Source organism: Macaca thibetana, chromosome 8 (assembly GCF_024542745.1).
Source record: "Macaca thibetana thibetana isolate TM-01 chromosome 8, ASM2454274v1, whole genome shotgun sequence".
Lineage (NCBI taxonomy): Eukaryota > Metazoa > Chordata > Mammalia > Primates > Cercopithecidae > Macaca > Macaca thibetana.
In genome coordinates, this window is record NC_065585.1 from 53,667,105 (window position 1) to 53,681,749 (window position 14,645).

The 14,645-nt window shown below is 36.0% G+C and overlaps 2 protein-coding genes across 3 annotated transcripts in view; one reads left to right on the plus strand and one right to left on the minus strand.

Annotated features, from left to right (window-relative positions):
• The window catches only part of PIP4P2 (phosphatidylinositol-4,5-bisphosphate 4-phosphatase 2), a 724,054-nt gene that overhangs the window by 311,522 nt on the left and 397,887 nt on the right, over positions 1–14,645 (plus strand). The window lies entirely within an intron of this gene.
• SLC26A7 (solute carrier family 26 member 7) overlaps positions 10,001–14,645 on the minus strand; it is a 144,034-nt gene continuing 139,389 nt past the window's right edge. For both annotated transcript variants that reach the window (XM_050802618.1, XM_050802617.1), the window contains 3 exons: positions 14,317–14,371; positions 14,129–14,232; positions 10,001–13,061 (listed from right to left, as the gene is read on the minus strand). In XM_050802618.1, coding sequence (XP_050658575.1) covers positions 13,026–13,061; positions 14,129–14,232; positions 14,317–14,371 — 195 coding nt within the window. In that variant the 3' untranslated portion in view covers positions 10,001–13,025. The remainder of the gene's footprint in view (positions 13,062–14,128; positions 14,233–14,316; positions 14,372–14,645) is intronic.

The window sequence follows — 14,645 nt, forward strand, 5'->3', positions numbered from 1 at the left end:
GGTAGTTTTATATTTACAGAAAAGCTGCAAATATAATACAGAGAGTTCCAGTAAGTATACTCTTTATCTAGTTTCTCTATTAACATTTTACATAATCATGAAGCATTTGTCACAACTAAGGAACTAACATTGATACCTTACAATAAACCAAACCCTACAGTTTATTTCAATTTAACTACATTTTTCTCTTTTTTTTTTTTTTTCTGTTTCAGGATACCCTGTAGAATACCACAATACCTTTAGTCATCATGTCTCTTAGCCTCCTCCAGTCTGTGACAATATTGTAGTCTTTTTTTTTTTTTTGCATTAGATAACCTTGACGGTTTTGAGGTGTATCTGCCAGGCATTTGGGACACATTAAAGGTATTCGTCTCTCAACCTGGGTTTTCTTGATTTTTTTCTTTTTTTTTTTATGGTTAGACTACTCCAGCCCTAGAATCATCTTTTTTTTCTCCAAGGAGTCCTGCTTCCTTCTCTTGGGTAATAGTGTTAGAAACCAAAATCCAGGAGCAGGGTGTGCTCATTGCTCCATTCTTAATATTTTAAAGCGAGTGTCTACTGTGGTGATTCTGTCCCTGTCTCACCAATGTATGTTGAAGGTAGTTCAATAGGTAGTTCAGGTGGTTCTTTACAACAATGGGAGAATTAACTAACACATATTTGTAGTTCACATATCTCATCATCAAGAGAAGCTACATCTGAGGAGACTCACCCATACCCATCCAGATGCTGATCATTAGGTCCTAGACTTAAAACCTGGTGCTATAACCGGGGTGAAACTTGGAAGTTCCTGGATGGGATAAGCATACTTTACACATCGAAGGAATGTTAATAATTTGTGTAACCAAAGGTAGAGAACTCTAGAAGGTCGTTTATTGGAAGCTTACATCTTTGCCTTTGCCAAGTGGCTTTGCCGCTTCTCCCACACAGAGGTGGAATCTACTTCTCTACCCCCTTGAAACTGGGCTAGCCTGTGATGGAAGGAATGTGGTGAAAGTGACATTCTTAAGTTTTTGAGCTTAGGACTCAAGAGGCCTTGCAACTTCACCTTCATTCTGTCACAGTTCTGTGGCTTCCAGGCTTTTGAAGAAGACCCCCCAAAAAAGACCACATAGACAAAGGGAACTCAATCATCTCTGCTTTCCCAGATGAGCCCAGATCCCAGCTAATTCAGCAGCTGAGTGCAGCAACATGAGTAAGCCCAGGAAGACCAGCAGAATCCAGTAAACCTCAAAATCATGATAAATGATGAATAAGTTTTAGAGTAGTTTGTTAAGAAGAAATGGATAATTAACACAGCATATTAATTGACTGTAATAAAGGCCAATGTTCTATTAATCCAAGTCCACTTTTCCGTAAGTCCCATTTACCCAAGTCTGGGTTCTTGATAAGCAATAACGTATGGTAAATTGTGATGATGAATTAATAGCTTTATTTTCCTTTATCATATTATAGTGTCCTTACTGATGACATATTGAATTAATGCTTTAACTATGAAAGAGAGTTTTATCAGTAGAAATTTTGAGAGCTGTCACAAATTGACAACAGATTTGGAGAATCGAAGCTTCTCATTACCCTTCAGATGGCTTCTTAGAAATACCTGCTTACTTTATCTAAAAGTAGAGATTAGTTCTCTAGGAGTCAAGTTAGGTAACTGCAGTGTAATTGTGATTTAAAACTGGCAGGTTTAAAGTGATCAGTAGGGGCAGCAGCTTTTTCATGAGTGAAGTTCTATTTGCCTCTTCAGATTTGCCTCAAGCCTTTTACTGTTCCCTGATGTTCCAAACATGCTCACCTTCTGGGTCTCTTGGAAACGCTAACCTCTTTTCTTTAGTTGATTTCTAGGTTTTTAATATCATTAAATATTTTTTATTTTTATTGATTGATCATTTCATTCATCCTTTCAATAAATACTTCATAACATTTAAATGGCCAGGAACACACCAATGATTACTAGATTGCCAGTACGTTTAGAAGTATATAAGTGAATAATTATGATAAAATATGGTGAGTATATAACATTAGAAGAAAGAATGACATTTTAGCAAAACATAGGTGTGCATCTAACATTAACCGAATCAGTTTTAATAAAAAACGACTCCATTTTTTGAAGTTTGACTACTCCTGACAACCTTTAAGCTTCACACCTCTGTCTTTCCTTTCTGCCCCACATTGGAGCAAGCTGATAAGAAAGCTGGGGTGCTTTCTCCTTTGCTGCAGGGAAGTTCAAAACACTTCAGGAACTTTCCTTCCAGCTTCATCCCTTAACCATCATAAGAAGTTTAAGTCAGTCTCTTTTCCTTGTTTTTCAGCTGAAGCAGCCTTCCCTGCTCTTATCAGAAGGACAAATTATGTAAGTTAATGAACCTTTCCATATCCTCTTTGTACCTTTGTGGCATCATCAGTCTCAAACCAAGCTCTGTCTCATCTCTAAAAAGTGACCACAAAATAGGTGATCATAGACAGTAGCTTGAATGGCAACTTAAACTGTGAGCACATATATAATACGTGGGATTATAGTTCTTCTTTTTTTTCCTGTTTTGCCCACAAGTATCTAAAATCCTTAAGGGCAAATAATTATTGATTCTTGTGCCTGTATCAATCAGCCTGGTGCCTGGCTCATAAGAGATGTTCAATTTTTTTTGATACATAAGTGATTTATAGAAGTCAAAGGAATATGATTTTATGAAAAAGAGTGGTCAAGAGTATAAAAGCAAACAAAATCAGTAAGAAGAGGACTGAAAAGAGGAGCCATTGACTGGAAATTTGAAGTGAATGGCCATCTGCGCAGAACCCTTTAGAAGTGTGATAGAGGCCAAGTTTTCTGCAGAAGCCAGAGATGAGCAAGTAGAGACAGCAAATGTCTACTCTTTCAGCACATTGGAATTGAAATGATTCAGGGGCACTGAAGAAAATCAGAGATAAAGGGCAGAAAAGGAAGCATGGCCAAATGAAGATTTTTGTTTTAAGAGAGAGGATAAATAACTTATTTTTTAAATATACTATAGTTACATCCAGTTTAGTAAAAGAGATTGAAGACACTTGGAAAAGGACAATTAACTGACACAGCTGTGCCTGGGAAAATGCAGTGGAAGTTTTTGTTTTTTTTAGAAAAGTGAAACTAAATTAACAAACAAGGTTAAGAGAAACTCAGAGTAGCAGATTTGACCTTGGTTAGAAAAAAAGAACAGTTACATCAATTGTTTTAAAAAATGTAAGTACATATGGCTTTGGATGTATATATCTTTAGGTGACCAGGCAATGAATAGAAAGTTGAGGAAGAAAATGCATAATAGTTTCCTGAAGATAGAGGCAAGGTTATCTGTGGAAGGCCCTTAGGAACAGGATTTAGAAGGGAGATTAAAGATGCAGTTGCAGCTTGGAATACTGGAAAGTGGAAATGGTAGAATTACTAAGCACAAAGAAGTGACAGCGCTAAAGGTTCACTCTAGGATAGAGAGAAGGAATTTTCAGGAACACCAAACTGCAGAAATGAGATCACCTTCCAACCACCTCATCTGGTCACCAAACAATTGAGTCTGTATATACCACATGAGTTGGAATCCTGAGTCTAAAGAACAGAAATATCAAATTCTCCCCCACTTTTACTCAGACTGCAAGTAATTTTTCTAACAATTGTTGTGTCCTATTTTCCTTTATTCTCTCTCTTTCCTTCACATTGCTGGTGACCTGGGCAAGTGTGGTATGAGATACACAGTGAAGTGTCCCACACAGCTCCTCTGTAACTCGGGCTACAGAACATTGTTACCTAACACGCACTTTAGATCAATTTCTGATTTCTGTTTTGAATTGTGAGATGGAGTCCAAATATGTATTTTATTAATTTTTGGATATTCTGAGCATTTAATGCAACTATATCTGTTATCCATGGAATGAGAATAAAAGTGAATAAGAAATAAACTACAGTAAGCATATTCCAGAAAATGAAACTTGAAGACATACATTCACACATCTGGCAGTGATTCATAATTGAATATCATTTTCTCTCTAGTTATGATAGTTTACATCAGCCTCAATCTCCAAACTGAAAGTAGCTGAGTAATATTGCTGGCACCATCTCTTTATTCCAGCTCCATATGTGCAGAATAAAAGGTTTAACTATAATTCACTCTGGTAGCATTACACAGGGAATTTCAATGAAGGTGTTGAAAGAAAATAATTACCTATATAGCCTTAGGCTGGAAGGGAAATATCTCCTTTTCTTTTACGATGTATTTCTAGTGGATGTGTATGAGAGGCAACTTGGAGGATGGGATCATTTTCTTATATGACTGCATCAATATGTGTTGGAAATGTATAAATTTCTGAAACAAGGAGAAGATTTAAATTTTCCATGATAAGGGATATTACATCCAAACTTGCACTCTTAGGAAAACTATTGTAAGTCACCCAAGAATATATGTATAGGGATAATATGTTTTAAATACTTTCTGCCCCTGACATGCTTATATTGAGCAAAGGCTTTGGTTAATTTGACACCGTCCTTTGCAATGTGACATAACGATGTACCCAGTTTTTATTACCTAAGCATAACACTATAGGGATACCATACAGCCACAATACATTACAACTGATGCACAAACTGAAACAGACGAAGTGATGAAAACGTAAGTACCTAAGAATTATAGTACAGGGCTTCTTTTAAATAGCAGACTAAAGAAAGTCTTTGTGACTGTGATCCTAAACTTTAGGGTCTAAAACGAAAGGGACTGTCATTTTAAGATACATATTCCCAAGTCCACCCCAAATAAATCCTGATTCACTAGGTCTTGTGTAGGCCATTGGAATCTGTTTGCATTTAGCAAGCAAACACTCAATTCTGGTGTAGATATTATAAGGTTCGCATTTCAAACAAGATTCAGAAGGACTCTAGCAACATCATTTGATTGATTTTAATTGATTACACCTCTACTTTCTTAAGCTAGACCCTTCCTACTTCAGTGTTTTCATTGGCTAGGTGAAGAGGAACAATTGGAAAAACAAAAGGTTTCCATGAGACAGAAATTAGATGTCAATCTCATTTGGGGCAATCACACTGTTATTCTCAAATTTTAATTCCAGAGCCAAAGCAAAACGCATAGATCAAGCTCCAGAAAGAGTTGTAATGTGGGAAGAATTGTGTTTGGCTTTATGAAACCCAGTTCTGCCATGTCTGTGTCACCGGGGGTTGGGGTCACGGGAAGAACCGGTCACCCAAAAATGCCTGAGGCCTGTTACTCAGCCTGCCTCCCCTCCCCCACCCATTCTCCATCACCACCCATCTTGCCTCCCAACATCATGCTACCACCCCAAGCCCTGTCCTCTGTAGCCCCCAAAATATTCCTAGCCGTCCTTCTTTATCAAAATTTATTGTATGCTTTGTTCTTTCAGGTCTTTGGGACAATGTCTTATAAGTTCTTTAAGTGAACTAGTTCTTCATAAGACTAACACAATGTGTTACAATGGCTTTCATGTGTTTTCCTTTCATATACTATTTACTCCAGCCCTAGTGAATGACTGATGATGAGAACTTCAAGCCTCTTGGAAGACTGTGAAGTAGATATTTGGACTTCGGGGACATTTAGATACTCCTGAAATCATACCACCACAGGGTCAATCATGCCTACCAACTTTCTCCTGAAATACCTTTTGTAAACCTAGTTTTATCTTCAGTCTTTATTTTTCCCCACAAAATCTGTTCAGTGCACAGAAATTGCGTTCACTTCTCTCCCTTTCCTGCTCTCTCTCAGGCTTTGTTAGCATAAATAAAGGCACCCTTATTTAAACAATAGGTCCCTAACTACAAATTTAAGAAAATAAGGAGCATGGAAGCTTGAGAAGCCTGTAAGATATAAATCAAGGTGTAAGAAGTATAGAAAGAGAGGCGTTAAATAGGAAAGTTGATCTGGAAGACACATGCCAGTCCAAAAGATGTTCTGTGTTTCCTCACTTTTCTAGCCTTATGAGTCCATAAATTGCTTCAAAACCAAGAAGATTTTAAAAAGCAGCTCTAACAGTAAAGGAAATAAAGATAGATTTCTAGTTTTATTTTTATTTATTTCATTTTCAAAGTATTTTATTTTTTAATGTAACAACTGTTCTTGTAATTTATGGATACTTATAGGACTTATTAATGAGCCAATTTCTAAATGACTCTTTAAAACAAGAGGCTCCAAATTAAAAAAAAATACTGAAAAACTTCCTACACTTACTATAGGTAATAGTCTTTATTATATAGAAGAGAAAGGAGATAAGTCTGATCAAAATGAATTTCCAGCCAGGTGCAGTAGTTCACGTCTGTAATCCCAGGACTCTGAAAGGTCAAGGCTGGCTTGTCACCTGAAGTCAGGAGTTCAAGACCAGCCTGGCCAACATGGGGAAACCTCATCTCTACTAAAAAATACAAAAATTATCCAAATGTGGGGGCGCACGCCTGTAGTCCCAGCTACACAGGAGGCTGAGGTGGGAGAATTGCTTGAACTCAGGAGGCGGAGGTTGTAGTGAGCTGAGATCACACCACTGTATGCCCTCCACCTTGGGTAACAGAGAGAAACTCCATCAAAAAAAAAAAAAAAAAAATCCCGTTGCTGAATCGATTAAAAAAAGAGTAAGGATTTTTGAAGAGTAAGTACTTTAAAAGAAATTGTTCCAGAGAACTCAATCAATTTGGAGTAACTGAGCATTCTTCTTTTAAAAAAAAGCAAAACAAAACAAAAGAAAGCAAAAACTCAAGTGGAAAATTATCAATAAGACTGTGTTCTGTGCCTATCTCTGAGATAACTGGTGAAATTAAGCAAGTCTATGCTGTTATTTTTGTTAAAACAGTATGATAACTTAGAGAAAACTAGCCTAGCTAGTTCGATTCTATCTTCTTTAACAAGATAGCTAATCATTAGGAACCATCACCAGAACACCATATGCCGCAGTTTCTGAATCCCCACTGGCATGTTGCAAACCCATTCCTGAACACATCACTCTGTTTCATGGCCACAGTCTCATCTGAGTAGCCAGATATGGCTAGTTATGTCTATGTAACCTACTGTCTCTAGTGGCAGAATGTTTTAACCAGACCATGATCAATGATTATGTTTTTAATACAAAAGCATGACATACAGTAAATGAAAATACAATTCTAGTAAGGCTGGTTTTCAGTTTGAAAAAAGAGAAAATTGTTAAAAGTCTAGGAAATGCATAACTGCTTGCTATTGACTGAATTGTGTCCCTGCACAATTCATATATTGAAGCCCTAATCTCCAATATGACTATATTTGAGATAGGATTTATAAGGAGGTAATTAAAGGTAAATGAGGTCATAAGTGTCAGGCTCCGATCTCATAGAATTAGTGTTCATATAAGAAGAGACAGCAGAGAGCTTGCTCTTTCTTTGTCTCTCCTCCCTGAGAACACAGAGAGTAGGCATCCTTCTACTAGCCAGGAAGAAAGCCCTCATTAGAAACCAAATTGGCCAGCACCTTGGTCTTGGACTTGTAGTCTCTGAAACTGAGAGAAGTACACTCCTGTTGTTTAAGCCTCCAGTTTATGGCATTTTATTGTAACAGCCCAAATGGACTAATACAGATTTTGGTACTGAGAAGTGAGGTACTACTGCAACAAATAACTAAAAATGTGGAAGAAGCATTTTAGGTGCATGCTAGAAAAAGCCTGGATTATTGTGAAAGGACTGTCATGAACTTAAAGGCGATTGTGGTGAGGGCTCAAACAGAAAAGGAAAGAGAAAGTCTCCATTTTCTTGGGGAATAAATAAGTAATCCTAAATAGAGTGTTAGTAGAAATATGGTCATAACAGGCCATTCTGCTGAGGTCTCAGATAGAAATGAGGAACATGTTATTGGAAACTGGAGGAAAGGCGACCCTTGTTGTAAATTGGTCAAGAACTTGGCTGAACTATGTTCTACTGTTTTTTTGGACAGTAGAAACACAAGTGATAAAACTGGATGTTTAGCTGAGGATATTATTTCTAGGCAGTGTTGAAGGGGTGGCTTGGTTGTTCCTGACTGCTTTTAGTAAAGTACGAGGGGAAAGGGGAATTGAACAAGGAGTTGTTAAGAAGAAAGTAACAAGAACTTGAAGATTTGGTAAACTATCAGTCTGTTCATGTTGCATAAAATGAGAAATCTTGTTCTGAAGAGAGCACAAAGGGTGTGGCAAAACAACCATTTGATAAGTAGATGAATGTGGTTGTGAACCATGAATCTGATTAGCCACCTCAGCAGGGGCCAGAAATAGAGATAAAATTGTGTCAGCAAACCACTGCCAGTTTGAACTGAAGGAGACAGAGATGGGACAAAATGAAGGAGAGCTATCAGATTTTTTAGGTTCTACAGCACAACACCATAGAGCTAATCAGCTGTAATGTGATATTCTTCAAGAAAAGAAAGAATGACACCACAAGCAACCCAGAGATCATCCATGCTGCCTCCTTGGTTTCAAAGGGTGGGGACATTGCCTTAATTTTAATGGGGCAGACAGCCTCAAATTGAAGTTCTAGGGGTGGGAAGACCCTGCAAAGCAATTGAGTGGAACCACCCTGTGGAAATCTGGAGGCAGGACTGCTACCCCAGAGGGTCAAAGAGGTGGGGGATCAAAGCAAAAGGGATTATTTTTGTGTCTGGATCTGATGGAATTTTCCTTGGTAGGTTTTGGACTTGCTTGGGACCTATCACTACTTCCTTCTTTCTTATTTCTCCTGTTTGGAATGGGGATATCATTTCTATGACAATGCCACCATTGTATTTTGGAAGCATATAGCTTGTCTGGCTTCATAGGTTCACAATTGGAGAGGAATTTTGCATAACAGTTTATCTTGTTTCTGTTCTCATCTATGTATGATTTAGATGATATTTTATGAAACTTTGAACTTCAGACTTGAGGGTGGATACTGGAATGAGTCAGGACCTTTGGGGCTCTTAGGATGTAATGAAAGTATTTTGCATATGATAAGGACATGAATTTGGTGAAGGCTAGAATGTTGTGGACTGAACTGTGTTTCCCCAAACTTCATACGTTTAATCCCTCATCCTCAAAGTGACTGCATTTGAACACAGGACCTATAAGAAGGTAATTAAGGTTAAACAACAGTATGAGGATAGGCCCTGATCCAATAAGATGAGTGTCCTTAGAAGAAGAGTGCTCTCTCTCTCTCACTCTCTCTCCCCCACATGAGGACATAGCTTGAAGGTGGCCATCTACAACTGAAGAAGAGAGCCCCCACCAGAAACCAAATTGACTAGCACCTTCAACTTGGACTCCTCAGACTCCAGAACTAAGAAGTAACTTTTGATTGTATAAGCTCTCTAGTCTGGTAATATGTTATAGCAGCCAGAACTAAGACACTACCATTAATCACCTTACTGCCACCCTATGTAGGAAGGCAACACTTTATCCTCTGCCATACTTCCTATCATCTTTCCTTAATGTATTTTCATTTTGGCACATATCATCATCTAACTTGCAATAAATGCATTTTAAATGTATTCTATTTTGCTTTCCCTTGATACAACAAAGTTTGTGAGGGCGTTTATTCTTTTTCTGTTTTATTATCTGCCATATCTCTAACACCTAGAAGACTTCCTTTGCTTCTACTCTTTGGAAAAGTAGCCTTTAATAGACTGAAGAATACTGAATTCAGCCTAGGAAGTCAGGAAAGACAAACAACAGTATATAATGAAGAGCCAAATCAAATAAAAAAATAAAATGTATATATTAATTAAAATTGGAATGCAAAGGATGTAAACCTGGTGAAAGAGTATGTCTAAATGTAGTTTTGTAGCACAAAGTATTCTTATCAGCAGTCCATAAATTAAGGCACAGTATCTTACAGTCCTAGGTTGAAATTTTGTAAGAACAAATTACCAAGAATAATGGATACTTCCAAGAATATTCAACACATAATACTCTGTGGTCATTCCAAGAAACAGTATGTGTTATTTGCTTTGCAGGAGAGTAAATACTATGAAATAATAGACACAAATCCATTGAAGCATAATAGTTATCATATTTTGATTTATTTCCATGTAAATTGGTTGTTACATGCTGAGTTAGTACAAAGAATTTTTAAAAAGATAATTAAATGCATTGAAAAATATAAAAAATAACTGCAGCATATTAGACTACATGATTTTTAACTAAAAATCTTTGGATTGTGAAAGTACCATTTAACTCCCTATTTGAAAGCTGGCCACAAACTCATTGCCAAATAGCATATTCTATATTGAATTAGATTATCATCCCACAGAATTCAGAATGTGCATTTCTAAGGCATAATGTATGTTCACAATATACTAATATATTTTGGCAACCACTAAATGTCAAGCATTTCCCATACAGGATATTAACACATTAATGTTTTCATTAAAAAAGAAAGATCTCTTTCTTCATTATATTACACATTTATAGAATAGAGATCTGTCAAATAAATTACTGTAAAGTAGTTCAAGCTAAATCTTATAACACTTGAATCATATAATCGGGGGCAAATAACCTTTAAAATGAAAGACAAATGGTGAAATTTATGGGCATTTAATTTGCATAAATGTAATGTTAACAGTCTTTTCCTGGCTATATATTTTATGCTTAATTTATATATGTCACTCTATTAGGTCCTTAACACTCTTATACGTCAGTTTTAATTTTTTCCAATTTTATTTTACCATAATAACTGTTATCAAGTAGTTTGTCATATATAAAAATAAGGTAATCTCATAAAAATAATTCAGTGTGACTATAGAAACAATCCAGCTTCAAGACCACTATACAGTTTTTGTGTTGTCAATACCTGCTTCGAAATAAACATTTGCGTTTCAGAATGTTGTGTGTCTAAACTCATGTTTACCTCTTAAGCTCTCAGAACTCAATACCAGAGACTTCCTCCGGGTTAACAGTCATTGTAGCTTTGTTGTGTGGAAGTCTTAAAACAAAGGTCTTCATAAGGTACATGGTTTGGTCTTCCTTTACATTGAATACAACATTAGCATTTGACACCCAAGTTATTGGACTTAAAGTTTTATCCACTAAACTTCTACTATGAACACTGAAGTGCATTAAAATATAACTGCTCCAACAATACTGTGTCCATTTTGTCAACAAACTATAAAAACCATCCATCAATTAACTATGATTTTAATGTCAGACCTGATCCATAATCTCTAATAAATTAGAAAGTGCCTGCATTATATACGTTCAATTATAGGAGTTGCATAGCAAAATATCAATTTATACACAGCAAAATATATTTTCTTTTTTGACTTTCCTTGACTCATGCTTACCTGCCAGTGACCAATGAATCAGAGATGGTGAATATTACCATCCACCAATGGAATAATTTAATTGGACAAAGCAGAATAAAATTATTTTCTCTAAGGAAACTTTACCTCCAATTATTATTTCTGCTTTTCCTTGGAAGAGTGTTTAATGGGAATGTGAGTTGGCCTCACTCATTGAGATTGAGGCTACCATAGGGAGAAACACTATTCTTTGTAGTTCATTTCAACCAAAATTGAAATGGCTGGATATGTTATAAGAATTTGAAACCTTTCTTAATTCTCTTTCATTTTATTACATTGCCCTACCTACAATTCAATGTTAAAATTAAAGGTCATATGAATGTTTACCACACATTTGCTAGAGACCATTATAATCCATCACTTGGCAGGCACTAGAATTTACTTTTACAGATGACAGAGACGGTGCCTAAATGGCTGGTATTTCAATTTTATTTTCAACCTGTTTCTCAAACTCACTTTAAAGTACCTAGCTTTTTCTTACTCTGGTAAATTTTAGAGCGGTTAAAATGCTGTTAAAAGCTTAAGCATAATTATGTGTCTATGCCTATCTTTGAAGGTGGTAATTTTTTCCCAGGTAAATCAATCTGCTAAATTAAAATGTGAAATTCTACGTACTTGTACGTGATTGAAAATATATGTATAAGCATGAAAACAATAACATACAGTTCAGCCTAGCCTATGGCGTTTATTTGTCAATTATCCTGTTGGTTTGATGGGTTTGCAGATAATCACATTAAGCTTTCCTCTAACAAAAGAAAAAAAAATCTATGAAGATCTACCTACCTATACATCCATATGCATATAGATAAACATATTATATTGATTATCTCTGAAATAAGAAAGTTAAAAATTATTACAGTTCATCTTATACTGGAATAGCACAAAGCTATTCTGCTAGTGGTATTTTCTCATCTAAAAATTAAAAATGTGTAATTTCGTATTCTCTTTCTCCAACAAAACTTCAGTGGAAAACAGAGCCTCTTATTGGGTAGAAATGCTAAAATTAGAGGTACTGGGTCTGAAGATCCTAAGCATTTCCAATATTCAGAGCAAAACAGACCAACGTCAAGAACTTGGTTTTATTGGGATACCCGTTTCTTTTGATTATGAAAACATTCCTGAATACTTCAGGAATGGATGTATGGAAAGATATGGAAATGAATTATTTCCAGTTTTTCATTTGTTTTGTTTGGTTTACTTTTTGTGAATTTCACATCTTACTGTGTAAAGTAATATTTAGCCTTATTGATATTTCAGAGGCCTATACAGAGAGAAGTTGTGTGAAAATGGCACATTTGCTAAGTTGTTTTTATGTATTAGTTACAGATTATCTTAAAATTTTACAAATGGCTTGTAAATGCTCAAAATTGCCTATGACAAAAGTATTTCTCAATTTTAAACATCAACTTACAGCACAATAGAAATAAAACAGCACAAAATATTATAGTAAAATAAAATAAAACCATGTTTACCCTTTAGTACACTAAAACTAAACACATACTGATTTTTATATAAAATAACTAAGTGAATCTTCTTACTAACAAAAATGAGAAAAAAGTTGGCAGTTCTTTCCAACTGCTATGCAGTTACCAAGTTACATCATACTTATTGTAGCAGAGGTCATCTGTAGGCTCTAAACAACAAAAAAGTTGTGCAAAATCCCAGCGTATGGCCTCTTTAGGCAGTTGGTAAAGACGAGAGCTGTACTGAGACAAAAGGGTCTCAGACTTCACTGTGGTCACTGAGTTTGCTCAAATTCTGAAATGGAAGAGGAAGAAATAAGTATGTGCTACTTACTCAACTCTAAATTGGTACCAAAGTAAAAGAACAGTAGTAACTGAAGCAAGCTGTCCAGCTAAGCCAAAAAAAAAAAAAAAAAAAAAAAAAAAAACCAAATGACCCTTTTATGAGACATCAGCGTAGAGCAGTTCAAAGCTCCAGGTCCAACGTCAAACTGCTGACTCTGCAACCAACTCTATCACTTATAGATTGTGTAATTTCCCTGGTCAGTTTCCTTGTTTCTAAAAATGGATTAAATTATCGTATCTACCTCATAAGGTCATGGCAAATTCAGTTAAACAACATAGTAAAGCTTTTAGAATATTCCTGTAATATAGTGAGAGCACTCAATATATGTTAGATATAATAATAGTGTTGTTATTATTTTGTAAATACATACTGTTCTGATTGTATACAATAGAGATGACTCTGTGAGGCACCAAATGTTATTCTAGGGATGAGGAAAGGCAAAACAATTCAAAACTCAAGGAAAAATTGCAGGAAATCAAAGCTCTAAGAACAATTGTAAAACTAAACCATAAGCCCAGCATTTGTAAGATAACTTTGACACTTCAGATCATGTGAGCACTAGACTCTGCAAATAATATCTCCAAAGATGGCAACATAAGCTTAGAGGCAAGATATCAGAGCAGAAAAAACTTTTAAGGCCATATTTAGAGTTTTTATTTTTGAGAAAGGTGGATTCAAATCCCCAGGACAGTAGATCCTGGAAGAAGCATTTGTTGTACGAGTAAGCAGTTTGCAATTGATAGGCAACCACCTAATCCCGAGAGCAGTGACATTGTTGGAAAATCCAAGTTACCAAACAACAGTTTATCACTGGCCTAAAAAAAGAATGGAAACATTCTTTTACTTGGAATAAAAAATCTGAGGGTCTGAAGTGGGCTGGGGCGGGGGCGTTGGGGGAGCACTGTTAATAGATTTTAGATGCCAATGGAGTAATAAGCTGATACAAAAGATGCAAAGCTTCGATTCTATATCCTGAATATTCTTATAACTCCTTCAGACCAACTTAATCAACTCACCTTATTTGAATGGATATGACTTATTGCAGCAGATACTGATTCAAAAAAAATTGGTTTCTCTGAGTCTAGGTTTCCATAATACGTCATTCCTTTTATCAAGGAAGCTACAAGAAAGCACAAGTGATATAAGAATACATGTGGAAGTGCAGAAGAATCACATTCAACGTTAGTCAGGGACATGTTCTTACCTGTACAATGGGCTAACAATACATCCACACTCCTGCCTTTACAGTCCATGTAAACCTGGAAGAATTAAAATAGGATACCCACAGTCAATTCAGAATAGCCAGCAGGAGGAAATAAGATGGGCTTCAGAAGAAATCAAACTTTCTTTAAAGCGAATGTTTATGAAGTCAAACCACCAGAGGGAGGCATTGTTACACAGTCAGGCATAATCTGGCAAGCATCTAAAAGACTAAGATTAATACAGCAGGGCATCTACCTTTATTGCAACTAAATTTGACTGCTTACCTTTTCCACGTCATTTAATAAAAGTAAAAACAGTTACTTTCCTGCC